The 19,616-nt window shown below is 37.7% G+C and overlaps 2 protein-coding genes across 2 annotated transcripts; both read right to left on the bottom strand.

Annotated features, from left to right (window-relative positions):
- Positions 1-510: 510 nt before the first annotated feature.
- On the bottom strand, positions 511-4,693 carry LOC117512722 (myoD family inhibitor domain-containing protein 2-like). The gene is made up of 4 exons (XM_034172905.1): positions 4,608-4,693; positions 4,325-4,414; positions 2,166-2,414; positions 511-854 (listed from the first exon to the last, which is right to left on the bottom strand). The coding sequence occupies exons 2-4, from the start codon at positions 4,401-4,403 to the stop codon at positions 592-594; spliced, it is 591 nt and encodes a 196-aa protein (XP_034028796.1). The 5' UTR covers positions 4,404-4,414; positions 4,608-4,693; the 3' UTR covers positions 511-591.
- A 3,429-nt stretch (positions 4,694-8,122) lies between these two features.
- LOC117511499 (forkhead box protein P1-B-like) lies at positions 8,123-18,058 on the bottom strand. The gene is given in 13 exon segments (XM_034171517.1): positions 8,123-8,730; positions 10,991-11,157; positions 11,368-11,422; positions 13,587-13,717; positions 13,957-14,058; positions 14,236-14,312; positions 16,694-16,795; positions 16,798-16,857; positions 16,860-16,884; positions 16,978-17,055; positions 17,358-17,403; positions 17,405-17,443; positions 18,042-18,058. Coding segments are annotated over 13 exon segments (1,065 nt in total). The 3' UTR covers positions 8,123-8,564.
- Positions 18,059-19,616: the final 1,558 nt, after the last annotated feature.

Here is a 19,616-nt window from a genome sequence, read left to right as displayed (position 1 = left end):
ATCAAAGGACATAATAAGTGCCCGTAGTCTAAGAATCACCCGGGTACGCATCTACAGATTTGTTGGGACCGGGACAGTACAAATGTCTTGTCCAAGGACACAAACAGGTAATGTGACTAGGAATTAAACATCTCTACATAATGGTAACTCCTTATCCCTTTTGATTATTATTATTACTACCATTATTTGTTTGTTGTTTATAAAAGCTGCCCATAAGTCCATCAAGAATTTATTGTACTGTTATTTTTAAATTAATGCAAGGAAATGTGAAGGTGTGCACTGTGACCAACTGAACAGCGAGGAAATACTGAAATTTACATGCTTTCGGTGTATGGGATTTTTTTTCATTTTATTTTTCATGCAGGAGTGGAGAAACCATCACAGTGCTATTCAGCTGTTCACCTTCTTTCCTTATGTGAACCTGCGACGATGATGTTTCAGTAAAAGCCACTGATGTTTCTTTTCTGGTCTTTATGTGCATCTGGCATTAAGATGCACATAAAGATCCAATAATAATGGAAAGTAATGATATAATGTTACTTTAATTATAGTGGGGTTGGGTTACAGATTTCATTTTCGAGTAGGACATTTTCAGCGATAGCACACCTCTGATATCTCCATGGCCAGTTCTAAGAGTTCTGCTGTGTCCTTACAGGAGTTGCATAAACTCCAGTCCAGTTCCACGTTGCAGTTACAGCAGTCTTTCTCTGGCTGGTCTTTTTCCCCACACTCCTTGATGTGTTTGTATGAGGGAAAGCAGCGAGTCACTGCCCTTTCACATGTATCCGGTAACATAACCATTAACTCGTGGAAATGGCAGTACAGACAGGCAAGCAGAACTGCTGCGCAATCATCTAGGGGCAGAAATGAAAAATAAGAGCAAAGAAAGGAAATACCAGTTCAAATTATTTTGCATAAACATCATCTAAACGCCTCTGATTACAAACCAACTATAGAAATACACAATTGTGATGTTATTAAAGTTACAGTGTGTGTGATTTAGTGACATCTAGCGGTGAGGTTGCAGATTGCATTATGCCATCACCAGTCACGATGTGGTTGCCTTTAAGAATAGGAATAAGATTAACTTGATTTATCCCAAAGGAAATTATCTGCCAGAGTACTGAAACCGTAACAGTAAACAGTAAAGAAGGTTTTTTTAAAGACATTTGCACAAAATGTTCAACAATATTACATATAACTCTAGCTGGATAACTTTGAATAACTGTTCAACTAGTATTATGTATTTTTTTAACATCTGCACAAGATGTTCAACAATATTGCACATAACGCTGAGCAACTGAACAACTCTGAATAACGCTGTTCAGTTATGCATTGATCCTGTAGAAGGGGGAGGAGTTATACAGCTTGATTGCCACAGGTAGGAAAAACCTCCTGTGGCGTTCTGTGGTGCACCTCGGTGGTCTCAGTCTATGGCTGAAGGTGCTCTGACAGGACATTAGTGTGGCATGCAAGGGCTGGAAGGTGTTGTCCCTGATACTGAGCAGTTTCCTCGGCATCCTCCTCTCTGACACCTCCACCACAGACTGTAGCTCAAACCCCAGGACAGAGTCAGCTTTCCTGGTGAGCTTGTTGAGTTTGCTCATGTCAGCTGCTTTCAGCCTGCTGCCCAGCACACTACAGCATAGAAAATGACACTGGAGACCAGCGAGCAATAAAACATCTGCAACATGTTGTTGCAGACGTTGAAAGATCTGAGCCTCCAGAGGAAGTACAGTCATTTAACATTTTTGCTCCTTTGCCTTCTCTTGTGAGAAGCAATACGTATGTTCCCCCATTCCACAAAAATGAGGGTTCTCAAACTTGTTATCCTGCACAAGCAACCAGTGGACGGTGTATGAAAGAGAAACCACTGATTCCTCTAATTCTTTTCTTCAGTCTTCCGGCCATGTTACAAAATGCAAAAGGAAGAGTAAGTGTGTTCCTTTTGGGTTGCTGTATCAACATGGTGGTGCAACATGGTGGACTCCATGAGGGGGGGTGGAAGGGCTCATTCCAAGCTTGTAAAACACATCACTTAATAATTGCAGGTAATTATACACTGATGAACAGATGGTTATGAGTGGTATATTCTACTTATGCCAATAACCACTCCTAAATCATACACACTGTAGCTTCAATTTTTAATAGTTTAGCAGAATTACCTCCAGCATCGGGCTGGGACGATTCTTCTGAGGAAAAACAGCTGCTGCTGTTCTTCCACTTGTCAGAACTCAAGGAGAAGCTGGATCCACCACACTCACTGCCACCCAGGGGATCATGGGAACTGCGATCGATGTCCGGCTCATCTGGTTGTTGGTCTGAGATGGTGCTCAGTCGGCGCCCCCCACTGACCACCAACTTCCCCTTCATCTTCTTAGATGGGCTGAAGAGCACAGGCTCAGGGACAATGTCTTTGATGGAGGACACAAGCAATGCAAACAAACAAACAAACAAACAAACAAAAAAAACTTATTCCGGATTAGACTGAATTAGATTCATCTTTAAATTCAGGGCTGAATCAGTTCAGTTAGACACGCTGTATCAGGTTGTCAGAGTTTTAATTATTCAATGCACCATTAAAGTACATTATGTCACAGAGGCGAAAGCTCAAGGAAACTTGCTCAGTGTACATTCAGCCACAGACTATTGATTTGCTTAATTTTCCTGGGTTGAATGAAGCTTGAAGGAAAATGTGCTGTCGTGAGAAAAATCTGCTCTCCTCATACAGCCAATAAGCGCAATATCACATATCCCACTGAGCCTGACTAAGTACCACCACACCAGCCTCCGCCCTGATGTGGTTTCAGCCTGGGTGAGTTGGAGCGATGTTTTGCTTGTGGATGTACATGTTTTGATGATGACAAAATGGGATGACAGGATATAAAGGTAGCCAAAGTAAAAACTAATTGGATATAAAGGTAACAGAACCAAAGTAAAAACTAACTGGATATAAAGGTAACAGAACACAAAGCTAAACAAACCCAAAACTAACGGGATGACAGGATAAAAAGGTAGCCAAAGTAAAAACTAACTGGGTAAAAAGGTAACTGAACCTAAAACTAACTGAATATAGACCCAATAGAATATAAAACTTAACAAAGCTAAAACTAATTGGATATAAAGGAAACAGAATATAAAGCTAACCAAACCCAAAACTAACTGGATATAACGGTAACAAAATCTAAAGCTAACCAAACTAAAAACTAAGGTTATAAAGGTAACTGAACACAAAGCTAACCAAACCTAAAACTAACTGGATATAAAGGTAACAGAATATAAAGCTAACCAAACCTAAAACTAACTGGATATAATGGTAACAGAACCAAAGTAAAAACTAACTGGATATAACGGTAACAGAATATAAAGCTAACCAAACCTAAAACTAACTGGATATAATGGTAACAGAACCAAAGTAAAAACTAACTGGATATAATGGTAACAGAACCAAAGTAAAAACTAACTGGATATAAAGGTAACAGAACACAAAGCTAACCAAACCTAAAACTAACTGGATATAAAGGTAACAGAATATAAAGCTAACCAAACCTAAAACTAACTGGATATAAAGGTAACAGAATATAAAGCTAACCAAACCTAAAACTAACTGGATATAATGGTAACAGAACCAAAGTAAAAACTAACTGGATATAAAGGTAACAGAACACAAAGCTAAACAAACCCAAAACTAACTGGATATTAAGGTAACAGGCTATAAAGCTAACAAACCAAACCTAAAACTAACTGGACATAAAGGATATAAAAGCAACAGGATATAAAGGTAGCCAAATCTAAAACTAACTGGATATTAAGGTAACAGGATATAAAGCTAACCAAAGTTAAAACTAACTGGATTTAAATGAAATTGGATATAAAGCTAACTGAAGTTAAAACTAGCTGAATACAAAGATATGTAATATAAATGTGAATATAAAGCTAAGGGAATCTAAAGTTCATGATTAAAATTAATCAAGTCTTGAATTAACTGGAGATTAAGTCTGCTGAATATAAATAATGACTGTTAATAAATCTAAATCTAAATGACTATAATGTTAAGTGAGTTGAAAACCAGATGTTAACAAAATCTAAGACTGAATAAAGCTTAATGAATCCCAAATAAATATAAACATAAACTTAACTGAATCTAAATTGAATAACTAACTGGAAAAAGTAGCACAAAATAACAAAACATAAAGTTGTATATAAAATTAGGTGGATATGATAATATTAACTGATTATAATGTTGTGATATAAAATGTCTATAAATGTCTATAAATCTTGGCTTCTATTTGGAAGCCATTTGCGGTAAAGGTGAGAAACATACCCTCAGACACATGATCTCCTATGTGATCCAGCTTGATACATTCCTGATCCTTCACAGGACAGTGGGAACCAGATGACATCTTACACTGTGCTGTAATGTGAAGAGAAAACATAGGCACTCAAATAAAACAGCAATGAGGGGTCACACCAAATATCTTCTCAACACAAACTATTTCTGCCACATGCAGCATTCATGTCCTGCATAATAAAAACCGTGCAAGAACTATTCACACAGAGGAAGAAAAACAAAATAGCTCTGCTCAGTCATTTAAGATTAGAATTACCTCTGTGCTGCTGGTTAACTGTCCAGGAGCGGGATGTGCACGATGTGCAAGCCGAGCTCCTCTGATATTTAGTGCCTCAGATCATCATGCACACACACACAATGCCGATCAATACTCGCTGCTATAACACCCTGTGCATACATGTGCAGCTCTAAATTCTATTCAATTACACTTTTATATTGGCAGCAAATCCACATTCAGACAAGTCACTCATCAAACATGAGGATTAAGGAGCAACGGCAGAAAACACATCGATCTGGCCACAATTTATCGCGCTTCAATTAGCGCGTGTAAACCAATTATAATGTTACCAGGTTTTCTGACTGGGCATGTCAAAACAAGCAGCTGTTCAATCTCCTGAAATTGGTGACCTCCATAGATTTAATTTAGTTTATTCAGTTGTTAACCCCGTCAAGAAATTGATACACGTAACATAAGGAGGATTCGTCCCATCCTGTCTCTAAACTGATGACAGAGACTCTGATTTATGCCTTTGTCTCTTCTAGACTGGATTATTGCAACATCCTGTCCTCTGGCTTACCTCAGTCTCCAGTTGGTTCAAAATGCTGATGCTAGAACTTTGACAAGACGTAGAAAGTTTGACCACATAACACAGATTTTGATATCCTTTCATTGGCTTCCTGTTTCTGTGAGGTATGATTTTAAAGTTTTGTTACTAACTTATAAAATCATTTATACCATGGTCAGTGAGAATTCCATGTCTAACTAGCGTACATTATTTTCATGTATACGCACACGTAGTTCGGCGAGTTAAGTCACTGTAATATCACTCCGCTCTGGTCGTCACCACAGCAACGCGCAAATCAGTTTGGTGCAGATCAGCTGTGTTTTGACAGGTGAATGACAGAAACGTGATAAAACATGGATTTCCAAGTGAATGTTAATATTTTTGGACAAAATGAAATGTTTGAGGAATGGGAAGAGGAGGAGAGCAAACGAGAAGAACATTGGACGAACTGGACAAGATTGAAGACGGGAAAGAAGAGAACACGAAAAAAGTTAAATATTTATGTTAGCTCACTGTGTGGGACCATGGTATAAGCTGATTAAACACTCAAAGCTGTGTATTATACGGTTTGAATGCACGATGCGGAGTCTAAAACATGATGCGAAGCGGAGTGGTGTTACTCCGCGTCCTGCATTCAAACCGTATATGCACTGCTTTGAGTCGTTTAATCTTTACTTACGGACTACCGCCTCCCTGCTGACTAAATTAAACCCTATGTACTAGCCCGTGCTCTACGTTCTCAGGACTCGATTTCTTTGTGTCCCTAAAGCTATAAAAAATCTCAGCAGGCCAGTCTTCTCTTCCTGTATTCCTGTCCTGTCGAAGGATCTCCCTGCAAAGATAAAACAGTCGGATTCTGTCGTAATTCAAGTCCAGACTAAAGACTCATCTATTCCCCTCTTATATGACTTGCATACCAGCTGTAACAGAGCACCCTCACTATATCGAAATTCTGGGTCTGTTAGTGAAGCTCAGGGCTAGCTGCCAGCAACCACTTTAATGTTTCTGCTTCCCTGTTGATTTGCTGCTGGTGAACTCATGCCTTAGGTGCTGTTATCTCCAGTAGACCAATTTTGCTCTTTTTTCTCTCTCTGATTTGCTGTGTCTGGGATTCCAGGAACTGGTACTGCTTCCAGAGGATCAGGCTATCCTGGCAATGGCATACGACATCTGCTATCAGAAGTATTCAAGAGTTGAAACTAGAGACTCTGCACCAAGATGGACCATTTGCACTTTTTCTTTCTTCATCTTTTGTAAAAGCCTTGTAACTGTTAGAATGGCCCAAACAGTGGGACACCCCTCTCTGAGTCTGGTCTGCTTGAGGTTTCTTCCTCAAAAACCCCAGAGGGAGTTTTTTATTACCATGGTTGCCTGTGCTTGCTGGGGGGGGGGGGGGGGGGGTAAAGTTGGACCTTACCTGTGTGAAGCACCTTGAGGCAGTGTTGTGATTTGGTGCAATTTAAATAAAATAACTTGAATTATACATATTACTAGCTTTTTCATTTGTTCATAGTTACTTTTAGTATATTTTATTTTTTCATGTGGGATTGACATATTTTGGATCATTTCAGATAATAATATTACTGTATCATTACTTATTATCTCCTCTATGTATGCCTGCTTGTTTATCATAAATGTCTTCAAGGTCCACAGTGCAGGCACTCTATTTTGGAAGGTTTCTTGTATTATCCTTGACAGATTTGAAATTTCTGTAATTTTATTGCTCAAATTAAATAATTTCTTTTTCTATTATATGCACATAAAAAAATAAAATAAAGTAGAATTATATTAACATTCCAGTAATTTAGGATGTTACAACCACTGGAATTAATTCATTTCAAGCAGTCATTTTATTTTTACATCATATTCCTGTGACTAAAACACCCTCTTTTTTGTGTAGTTTGTTTACAAATCAATTTTCATGCAGTTTTTTTGTTAAACTGTCAGATTTACAAAATGCTGCCTTTTGTTATGTGGCATTGATCACAGACATTGTCTGCTAAATTTGAGAGTAGATCTGGTTTATTTTTTAAATGCATTACTGACACTGCTTGTTTCATTTTGCAGGACGTTTTTCTCTGCCCAATCCTTAAATCATAAAATAATAATCTCATTGTTTGGTGTAGAGTGAGGGATTGCAGAAACTCTCATAGGACACATCTCACATGGAGCTTGGTCATTACAAGTTGGATATAGGAAACAAACATGATTGCTAAAATTTCCAAAAAAAAAAAAAAGGGGGGGGGGGGTTCAGTGATGTCACACTTATACCACATGACAAATGGTTATGGGATCAATAAGCTTTAGATCACATTCTTCAGCCTAACTGCTTATTAAGATATCCTAGAGAATGTTTTTAAAGACCATTAAGATATATTTTCCCATATTTGCAACATTACCACATTCTTGATACCACATAATTACAAATTTACTGAATAATAGAAGTGCTGCATTGTCCATCTGCTCAGATGTTTGCAGTTATACCCTGGAAAAAATGTTATCTTTTTGTCACTGTTAAACTTGACCTTTGGCTGATCTGCCCCCAAAATTTAAAGATAGGGATTAATGAGAATCTGCTCATGCATTAATTATTTTGCAGCAAGACACAATGTCCATGTTACTTATAGTAAGTGCACCTGGCAAAACTGGAAAGACGTCACATAGGGCTGAAGAAAAGTATATTCTGGTAAAGATTGTTTTGTTCCATCAATTAAGAATTTGTTATTGCTTTGTGATTATAACAATAATGAAAGCAGACGTACAGAGACATTTATCACGAGGAATTTATTATTCAGAGATGCATTTGTTTACAGGAACAGTAAATCTACATTATCTACTCTCATGAGATCATTCAGAAGTAATTCATCAATATTTACGATATGAGGTGGAAAAACACCAACAAATATAAAGCTTTTCATTCTTTTGGTCAACCGAGTACATCTTAAATAGAAATATATCAGATCATGTTGGCAGTGAACATTTTTTTTTTTCAGTTTAAAAGCAACAATTTTAACTTTGTCTATTTTCTGAAAACTAAAAATCAGGTAGTGTGGCACCAACATAACATAATGTATCTATATAGAAGGGAAAAACTGAAGTGCTAACCATCAATGTTCCCTTTGCTTTGGCTTCTCCATACATAATGTTCTTCTGTGTACAGATATAAAAAAAAATTAAAAATTGAATAAAATTAAAAATGAATTAAAAAAACAAAATCCAAATAGTCTCACTTATGTTTCTGTGAACTCACTCGACGTTACAGACAGAACCAAGAGCTTGATTAAAGTCATGGGATAAGAAAAGATGAAAAATGTGTTTCCTTCATGAGAGACTGTTCGGTTATGAAGGTGAAGCAGTTGTGTTTATATATTTATTTATTGGGGAGGAATCGTGAAGTTGCACGAGTCGAGAGTGGGCGGGCCTTGCAGTCAGAGCGAAGGCACGCGGTCGAACTGAAGGTTTGGCGTCTCTGGGCTGCTGCCGTCTTCGTCATGGATCATCATCTCTGGGCTGTGGCCGTGCTCGTTGGTGCTCTCTGGAGATTCGTACAGATAGTTTTCAGTTGCACCTTCGTCTTCCTGCTCCTCTTTAATGCTGGTGTGAGGAAGACGCAGAAAAGCAGGCATGCTATTTTGGATTAAATTACAATGGAGCCCAAACATCATTAAACTGTACAGTCAGGACCATAAGTACTTGGACAGTGACACACACTCCTTATTTTGCTTCTGTTCATCACCACCATACAGAGGAAATGAAATAATCAAGATGTTCCTTCAGTGTAGACTCCCAGCTTTAAATCAAGGGGTTTAAAAGTAGGACAGATTTGTGTAAAATATCACTACAATTGTGTTTTATGATAAACACAAAATATTGTGGAGACATTGTTTGATATATTCTAATAATAATAGTAAAAATAACAATAAAGATACCATGCCAAGCTCAATTTTCTCTTTAAAATCAATGTAATTATGGTCAGAATGGATTCAGAGTGTAAGAAATTACACTGATTTAAAAAAAAGACATGACATCTATTTTATTATTATTGTACTTGGACGTTGACCTGTGGGGAACTACGGGTTCTAGATGTGGTCATTTGTACTATATATGGACAACAGCTGACTTTTGGGGAAAATCTGTTTACAGTTATGCTACATTTTTAAGAATTGACATAGAAATGTTTCTTGTTTTATTGAAGGTTTAATCTGTTTTCAGTTGTGTTCAATTTTCTGAAAATGATTTTTTTTTTTTTTTGGTCATAAATAAGCTTTTCTGAAGCTGTTTAACCACTACAATATTCCATGTAAAGAAATTCAGAATAACTGAAGTTTTATATTTGCACTGTGTCCGTGTTCATCAAATTTCTTTTCCCTTTTTTTTCTTGGCTTGTGTGAGACACTGCTGAGACACAATTTAGCTGTTTTGTCTGGAGTGTGAACATGTTAATTCTGAGTTTGGGGTCACATGCATACAGAAAATGTCCAGATTTGATTCTGCTGTTTGGGATGTTAGAGGATGGACAGACTGATGAATTCTGTCAGGTTTGCAGCAACCTCACAGGCTTTTATTTAAAATACAGGCTCTTATTGTGAAAGTGTGTATTGGTCCGATCATCTTGCTGTTTTCACGACTTGAATCCTCATGAAAAAATACATAAGTATGCCAAAGGACGAAAGTCAGCTTTTTCTGGATTTCATTTGATGCTCTGGATACACATACACACAGAGGCCACTTGCCTTTTATTATATGGATAATGATCAATGCCAAAATCTGGTGTATTTTCATGAAACACATCATCATTTCACATATCTGCCCCACTATAACAGAAATATTGCTTTATCTATTTAGGAATTACAGTGTAATACATACTGCTTCCATTTGAACTTTTACTGGCCATTTTATTTTTACAAGTCAGGGAATGGATACATAAACATTCCCAGTGAGTATGTCTCGGATGTAATTCAGGGTATTCCTTATCAGACCTATCAGTTCAGACCTGAACTATGAATTTGAATGTGTAAGGAGGAGACAAGTGAGAGAAGCCACCAAGATACTCATGACACTTCTGAAGCAGTTACTGGTTTCTGTTGCTGTGATGACAGAAACTGTATACAGTGCCTGTTTTGGTACCACCAATTATACAGCTTCATATTTCAGTCAAACAGAGAAGGATTTTCATCCAAGAAAACATTAAATCCAGGCTTGAGTCTTCCATGTGCCTTCTGGCAAATTGTAGCTGAAATTTCACTTTTTTAATGAAACCCCTCTACGTCACTGCACTATGAATCTGTGTAGTTGGTGAAGGTACAGACAAAAGTTGCACTATCCATAGTTTCCTATACAAAGCCATAGAAAACTGACCCCTTCAGAGCTGTCTTGACAGCTTCCCTCACTAACTTGCTTCTTGTACCATCGGTTTTTTAGAACTGCCTCCTCAGGACAGATTTACCATACTATACATAAATTAAGTTCAAAACATATTCAATAAATTGTAAATGTTCATGTATTCATCTCCTGACTGCTGTAAAACTGATAGTTTGTATTGACAAAAATACAACTATTTGCTTATTCAATTACATAATTATGACCTCTGAAAATGGAGGGCTTGTGTATAAAAAATGGGAGTAATTCCTAAATTGCTAATGTAATACTTTTGTTAAACCTCTTACATAAAACTCAAAGTCTAAACTATGAGCAGAATTTGATTGTTGCATTTCAGCTCCACTGTGGTGGTAACACAAAGGCAACATTACAAACTTGTGCCACTGTTCTCACACCTATGGAGCTGACTGTGTATCAGGACAATGAAACAGGGAGGTGAAGTTATTTTTATTTATTTTGTCCTGTGGACACTTACAAAGCTTGAGGAGGAGACTGTGTGGCACTGCTGTCACTTTGGTATCCAGATCCGCCAGCGAGAGCGCCGTTCACCTGCTCCTGCAGAATGTGCGGCAGCGAGTGAAACGAGATGCTGCCCATCGCAGCAGGGTTGAAAAGAGGATTGTGGCAGTCGAGACCACCACTCTGAAAAACAAAAACATTATAATTATTCACATGTACACCACTGCACACAATGCACGCTGACACGGCGCTGGCATCTTTCTTTTGACTTTTTGCAAACAAAAATGCCCAGCGGTGTCTGCTGCTCTCACCTTTCTGTTCACTACAGCAGCTTCAAACAACACACACGAGATATTAATTCATTCCAGGCCTGAAATAAGACTTTTGTCTTACCTGCACAGCAGAACTGACTAAGCATTGACGGCTCTGAGAATTCCTCAGCATAGATCTGTCAGCAGCAACACAAAACAAACAACAACAAAAAAACAAGTTATATTTTATTTACAAGGGGCGACAGAGGTTTGAGCCTAATCCACAAATGCAGGGTATGGTTTTCCATCTTTTGCATTTCTCAAAACTGCATCCTTGAGAAATGTTCCACAGACATTCGTGCACCTGGAACACGGGGACTAAAAACTTGCATAAATTACTCCTCATTTTGGCTTCTGAAGAATGCGATAGTTAGGAAGCAGACTTTTCATGTTGCCTGCATCAAAGGTTGATGCCTCATTTCCACATAGAGTATATAGTCTGTAGGGTTGGGTATCGAGAAGCGGTTATTTTCGGGTATCCACTGATTGGATCCACTGACATCAATAGCCTTTTGCTTAATGATTCCCTTATCGGTCCTTCAGAGCGCCCGTTGTTTTGAGGGTGTTTGTCGGAAAATGATCATTTCTCAACGTTGATTACAGAGCCGCTGCAGGGTCTGTAATCAACCGCTTCTGCAGCGTGACTCCACTTTGAAGTGTGAACCAATGAAACAATGCTTCAATCCGCTGGCTCGTTGGTTTTTGTTTTATTTGGCTTTATCTTCATTTTTCCCCGCTAAAACCCTAAAGAGCATATGCCTGTGAGTAATATATACCCTTTTATGTTAAACCGACCTGTTATGGTCTTCTGAAACAGTTGATAGATGTATTTATAACTTAAAAATGGGACAGATGCTAATGCGTTAGCATGTCTATGGCATTGTCAATGTTAAAGTCAGTATTAGCTGTTCGCATCTCAGCATGTTTGTGTGCATTTGTTTTCTGTATAATAATTAATAGCTCAGCGTTTGTTGTCGTAAAAGAGTCAAATGTATTAAAAATTGTAATTTTTGTATTTATATATTATTATTAATATTAATAATAATAATAATAATAGCAACAACAGCAATAATTATAATAACTCTTTGGAAGAGGCAAGTCCACTTCTTAACCCCTCTCAAAGCCATTAAAATATGTCAACTGTGAATCATTTTGTGTGGATTAAAGTCACTAACTGGGACTATTGTCTTGTTGCAGTCAAGAAATGAGAATCGTCCTCCGTTCCATTGGCACAGCTCTCTGCCAAGACAGTCTGCTTGGAATTAGTAACTTCAAAACGAATTGCCGCTTTACATAAAATGACACCTCTTTCCAAACGCTGTTATACAGACAATAAACTACAATAGACTAAAACGTTTTTTCCCCAAAATGAGACGTCCTGCGTTCTTTATGAATTACATCCTGACATGCGGCGCAGCCAGCTGCAACAGCTCACCTCAGATGTATGGAAAGACATTCATGCCAATAATGTCCAAAAGGAAATGCTTTTGACAAAAACTACAGATTTTGTTTATTTCTATTTAGTCCAGAGATCAAGGATCCACTATGTAGAGTTTATTTATGTCCAAAGTTTAAGGATCCAGTGACCAATTTCATATTTATTTACTTTAAGACTCAATAAAATGTTGACATAGAAAACCTGTAAGGCATACTTTAGTACACAGAAAATTCACAGGAGGTATCGATAAGGGAATCGAAAAGGAATCGGATCGATATCGATAAAATGTTATCAATACCCATCCCTAATAGTCTGTGTCCATAATATAAATGAAATGCCATCTAGTGATCAATGCAAGGAACTGCATTTCATTACAGAGGCTACAGTGCCTGTGAGAGGTTGTTTTTGTCTGTTTTTCCATCATCCACTTGTGCGGAGTATGTGCACATAACACAGGTGTTTTCGAAAACTATGGCTGTAGCTTTAAGAAGCTCAACATCTGAAGGCATAGCAGCATCTCAGAAAACGAAATGGCCAAAAAAAGTAAGGCACAATGCCGCAATCACTTTCGGCTTTAGGGGAACCCCAGGTGACACCTACAAGCTAAGTTCACTCCAAGACAACTAAAGCCACACGTACGGAATTTTGTTCAGAAACCCATCCATTTTCTTTTGTGAGTATGATGCATTTGAGTTTGTTTTTAGAACATCCTCAGTTTCTGCAAAACAAAAACTTCTTTACAGTAAAATCTGTCTGCAGTTATTGTATGAAGTGGAGCCGCGAGGTCAGACAATTTGATGCGATTCATCTGACATAGTATTAGAGGAAAATACAGATGAAAACGCATTATGTTCAAATTATACCCACCATTACCAGCAGTCTTCTGGGGCCTCCGTCTGTGGAACTCAATCTCATCGACTGTCCACACAGCTCCCTTCACATTTTCCAAACGCACAAAACATTTATGGAGGCTGAGATTATGTCTCACTGCATTCTAAGACATTAAAGAAAGAACACGAAAACAAACACGCACTGTAAATACATGCAATCTTTCCAGAAACGAAAGCCACATTAATGCTTATATTGGTAAGAAAAATTAAAAAATTAAAGGTTAACGCAGTTAAATTACTCACAGGGCATCCCTGTGCTGCTTAATTATATATATATATATATATATATATATATATATATATATATATATATATAACTATCAATAATCAACAGTGTTCCTACCTTCCATGTTGCTGCATTACTCCTAAAATATGCAAAGTTTCTTGTGAACCAGTTGTAGATTTCATTTAATGTCAGTTGATTGCGAGGTGATTCAAATATTGCCTGAAAAAGACCAACAACATGAAAGAGTTACTGTATTATTATTATTATTATTATTATTACCATTTTAAAGAGAGATGTCCATCTGCTTCATTCTAATTTGTTTATTTAAAAAAGCAAAAATTTTAATTTTGGGTAGTTTTTCACCATCCCTCATAAAGTGAGTGGAGCCAACAATACCTGTCTGATGAGAGATGCGTATGTAAAGGGAGGTCGAACTTCTGTGCTCAAGTAGAAATCCTTATTGTCAACGATATCTGTGAAAATGGGGAAAAAATAGTTTTCACATAATTTCTATACACGCACGCCATAAAACTCTGGAATTTCTTTTGTAACAGACAGAAGAAACACGAGCGCACAGCGTGGCTGTGGTTTGATACATTCAGTCACTAGCCGAGTTTCCATTACAGATTTGCGTAAATTTAAGTGATATTTTCAGAATGGCAACAAAAAAAAAAAGAAAAAAAAAAAAAAGAATAAGAATAAGAAATGGCAGTGTTTCCATTAACTGATGGAAGTGACTGCTGGGTTTTGCCTCTCGCCAGAACTACAATCCCAAAAGTCATAGCGACGAATGGGTAAGTGGAACTCAATACTGTTATGTTGGTGAAATGGTAAATATTTATATAGCGCTTTTCCATCTGAATCAGATGCTCAAAGTGCTTTACACATTTATGCCTCATATTCACCCCGATGTCAGGGTGCTGCCATTAGGGGTGTCAGAAAAAAATCGATTCACATCCGAATCGCGATTCTTATTATTACGATTCTGAATCGATCCAAAATGTCCAAGAATCGATTTTTAAAAAGCATTTTTTTTTTTCATTTTCTTGCTTATTTGCTGCGTGCTTCAAACACTCGTGAGCTGCAGAGTTCAGTGGCTGTAGCTTAGCATGGCGGACGAAGAGCTAATTCAGCCAGCACCGTCTTTGCTGAAGGCAAATGTTTGGGCACATTTTGGATTTTATTATTTGCTGCGTAAGAAGGAGCTTGACATGACTTATGCAGTGTGCAAAATCTGCAAAATGAAAGTCAAGTACTTTGAAAACACTTCAAATCCGCAAGCCCAAATGCTATGCTATCACCCGGAGCTAAAAGAAGTGGAGCAGCGGTCTCTGCCGACTACTGACCAGCGCTTCGCTAAACTGCTAGCCAACTCCGAATGAGCAAAGCAGATAAGTAAATTTACATCTAGAATCACTTGATTAACCTTGTAAAGCTGCATTTTCTTAAACATAAACATTTTTTAAGTAATAAACTATTCTCAGAGCTCTTTGAATCGAAAATCGATTCTGAATCGAATCGTCACCCCAAGAATCGGAATCGAATTGAATCGTGAGTTGTACGATTCACATCCCTAGCTGCCATACAAGGTGCTCACTACATACCGGGAGCAACTAGGTGATTAAGGACCTTGCCCAAGGGCCCTTAGTGATTTTTCTGTCAGGTTGGGATTTGAACAGAGGAACCTCTGGTCTCAAACCCAACGTTTAACCACTAGACCATCACCTCCCCTTAGTGTTTATTCACATCCAATATTGTTGCCACAGTATCTCTTTTAAAGTTTGCCATTGTACACAGATAAATACATAGAATGAAATTTGTCTTCTGCATTTAACTCATCCTAATTACAGTTATATCCAATCTAACCACTAGGAGCAGTGGGCAGCTGTGGTCCGCCGCCCAGGGACCAACTCCAGATGTAGAAACTCTGCCTTGTTTATCATAGTGGGGAAAACTGGAGTGCACAGAGGAAACTGGGAACATGCAAACTCCACACAGAGAGGACCATGTGGGAAGCGATCCCAGGACCTTCTTGCTGTAAGGGCACAGTGCTTACTGCAAATCCAAAAGAAAACTAATTTGTTGCTGCACAAATCTGTCATTTCCGATGCATCTGTTATTAGCTTTCACTTCTGCTCTGTTGTGAGCACAATCACCACATTACTCTACACTCTTTGGCTGTACATACGAAGGTCAGGGCAATGCACAATGACAATTCAACAAATCTGACATTTCACTGCAGTGTGTATCCCAGGTTGCCCACGCATTCCTCTGTGGAAGACTGTCACTATGCACCACGTATACAATAACAGAGGCACCTGCAAAATAGGGCTGCAACTAACTATTATTTTCATAATTGAATAATCGATCAGTTTTCTTGATTAGTCAATTAGTTGTTCAACCCATAAAATGTCAAAAAAATGATACTCAATGTTAAGACGACACATTCAAATGTCTTGTTTTGTGCACATCCCAAATATATTCTCCTTACTGCCAAAGCAAAGTAGCAAGTAAAATAAACCAGAAATATTGCTACTTAAAAAGTTGAAATCACAGAATTTGGATAAAATTACTCAAAATGATTAATTGATAATCAAAATAGTTGTCAAATTAACAGTCGATTAATGACCGTAGTTTTACCGCAATAATGGAAGCATGGCGGCAATGAAGTGAAAACCAGGATCTTGGTGTTGCACTCTTATTCCATTCTTTGGTAAGCACTCAGGCGCACAGGCGATTAAATCTACACTTTTACCCATCAAGTGTTTGCTTAACACACTGAGATAATTCAAAATTTGGCCTCATGTGTTTCAGTTCTAATCAGCAAGACTGTAATTGAAGATCCCACTGTTACCTTGACTCACAGACCGGCTGTATCGCCTCCGTACTGGTGTTCCAGTGAAAATGCTACTGGGCGTGATGACTGACGGGGAGTCAGAGAGTGGCGTCAGGGGCGTGGTGCTGTGGCGCTCTGAGACAGGCTCAAAAGAGGAGAGCCTTTGGGCAACGTTGTCTGGGGAAGGATACATTGGACATAAGATTCACCTGAAGGAGAAAAAAACAAAAGCAATACATTAAGTTAAAAAGCAACTCCAAGCAAAACAATATTTAGTTTAACTGTAGGGAGTAGCAACTCACCGGCTGTGCTGCTGGTTTGGGCTCAGAGGACTTTAGATGAGCCATCATAGCTTGTAGTCGCTCTTTGTCCTTTTTCAGCTATGTTACATCAGAAGACCAAAATAGACACAGAGTTAGTGACTTCACAGGATGTGCTAAACCAAAAAAAAAGAAGAAAAAAAAAAGAAGGCGTTTTGGTGCGGGAACTATTGTTTTTCAGAACATCCTGAATATTAAATTATCAAAAGCTACCACTTCTGTTTCCAGACCTGGTGTGAAAATGCTCCACTGCTGAAACCGTTTAACACAGAGAACTTACTGCCAGAGCATCTTAAGAAGTTTTTCACTTTGCAGTGACCTTGCAATTAGACACCTATTAGAGAGAAATAAATCAGCTGTACCTGTAGCTCCAGCTGCTGAACCACTTGCATCTGCACACGGCATTGCTGTACTCTTGTCATCTAGTGTGTGTTCACTGTTCAAATGTCTGCAGAAAACAACAAAACTAGTGGTAGATAGTAGTCATGGAGGGCAAACATTCTTGAAATCAGCAAACACTGGAGGTGTGGAAATTTCTATAAAAAGAGAGCTGATGCTGAATTTAAACATTTGTGCATCAACGTAGTGATAAACCACATGAACAAATAAAGAATTGGCCTGAAAATAAGATGGCCGTGATTACTGTCACAAAATGACGTGGTGTGACTCTGCTGCTCTGTTTATTAACATTAAATCTCTCCTGATGCAGATTGAGTAGCGAAAAAATGGGTCAACTTTTTAAATTAAACTGAGCAAAGGGGAAATGGGGAGTCACGTTAGTCCAAGTAGCAGCAGTCAAGGGAAGGGATTTTTGGATACTGTAACTGAACATTATTCTGTTATTAAAGTTAAATAGATAACTGATTGAGATGTTAAAATGAAGTAACATTCGACACTGCTGATAATTACATTCTGGACTCACAAGCCATTCCAAGAGGGAGTGGTAAATCATCTATATATTAAAAGTGAAATGGTCTGTGTATGTGTATGCGTGCGTGATTTTATTTAGTAAGTTCAATGTACGTGCATAATATAATTGTAAATACGTTGTAAATACGTTCATAATACATGGACGACACAAGAAAGTGAAAACACTTATTTCCATTGTGGTCCATTTAAAAATCAAATGACAAAATAGAAGTAATAATAAAAGAAAATAATACTGATAATAATAATAATGATAATAATTATTATTATAATGTGTATATGATAAAAAGAACCTAAACAATTTCTAAATACATTAAGACAGTAAATTAACATTAAAAATTCTATAATTAACAGGAAATAAAAGGGTTTAGTTCTTCTTCTCAAAACTGTTGATGTTTAAGGTTCTCAAATCATTCTGGACTCACACACCATCTCATTATGGACTCATTATAGAAATGTTGCACAATTTATTACCACCCTTGAAAAATACCAGCTACCTATTTATAAACACTGCCCAATCTGGAGCCCATGGATCCCATGGGCAACACGCTAGTGTGTGCGTGCGTGTATATACAGTGAGGAAAAGTTCAATTAAAGTCACCACTTCATCAAACCCGGATGTCTTTGGAAGTGGTAGGAAGCAAATATGGGGACAACATGCAAATATGGGGACAACATGCCAACTCCACACAGAAAGGACCAGTTTGGACTGAAACTTGGGACCTTCTCACTGTCAGGCAACAGTGACTGCTAATCATTAAGCCCCTTCATGTGGAACCAGTACCTCCAAATGATTCTTCTGAGGTATTGTACTTTGCATGTGGTCTTAATTTTTAACTGATATTTCTCAAAAATTACATCATGTCCTCAGCTGACCCTCAGTCATTCCACCAATTTGGTCCAAATGATGTCAAAACTCTTCAAGCTAGTTTGTACACACACAAATGACTGAACACACAGGACCGAAACAATACCTCCACACGTGTGAGTCACACGTGGGATGGGTATCGATAAGATTTTATTGATATCAGTACCATTATCGATTCCTTATCTATACCTCCTGTGAATTTTTTGTGTACTAAAAGTAGGCTTTACAGGTTTCCTATGTCAGCGGGTCAAAGAGCTTTTTCTTATTGTGCACCCGCTCTGTGGAATGGTCTTCCTGCGACCATGAGGCAGTCAGAGTCCATGGACATTTTAAGTCAAGACTTCAAGCCTATTTTTATTCTCTTTCTTATGAATAGTTTTTATTTTTATCTGTTTTATTGTTTTACTTCTGTTTTTAATTATGTATTTGAATTTTTACATTTTTATTTATTTATTTTAATTTTTTACTGTTCTATGTGAGATGCCTTGAGACGGCTTCTGTTGTGATTTGGCGCTTTATAAGCTGATTAAATTGAATTGAAATTGAACAACATTTTATTGAGTCTTAAAGTAAATAAATATGAAATTGGTCACTGGATCCATAAACTTTGGACATAATAAACTGTACATGATGGATCCTTGATCTCTGGACATAAATAGAAATAAACAAAATCTGTAGTTTTTTGTCAAAAGCTTTTCATTTCAGACATTATTGGCATTAATGTCTTTCCATATGTCTGAGCTGAGCTCTTGCAGCTGGCTGTGCTGCACGTCAGGATGTAATTCATAAAGAATACAGCACATCTCATTTTGGGAGGAAAAACATT

This window comes from Thalassophryne amazonica, chromosome 6 (assembly GCF_902500255.1).
Source record: "Thalassophryne amazonica chromosome 6, fThaAma1.1, whole genome shotgun sequence".
In the NCBI taxonomy this organism is placed as follows: domain Eukaryota; kingdom Metazoa; phylum Chordata; class Actinopteri; order Batrachoidiformes; family Batrachoididae; genus Thalassophryne; species Thalassophryne amazonica.
This window is presented reverse-complemented; position numbering and strand designations above follow the sequence as displayed.

Coding starts and splice junctions, on each gene's coding strand:
- LOC117512722 (XM_034172905.1), bottom strand. CDS start 4,403: ATGTCATCTGGTTCCCACTGTCCTGTGAAGGATCAGGAATGTATCAAG. Junction 2,415..4,324: donor AGGAGATCATGTGTCTGAGG/GTATGTTTCTCA, acceptor CCTCCATCAAAG/ACATTGTCCCTGAGCCTGTG. Junction 855..2,165: donor GTCCCAGCCCGATGCTGGAG/GTAATTCTGCTA, acceptor TTCTGCCCCTAG/ATGATTGCGCAGCAGTTCTG.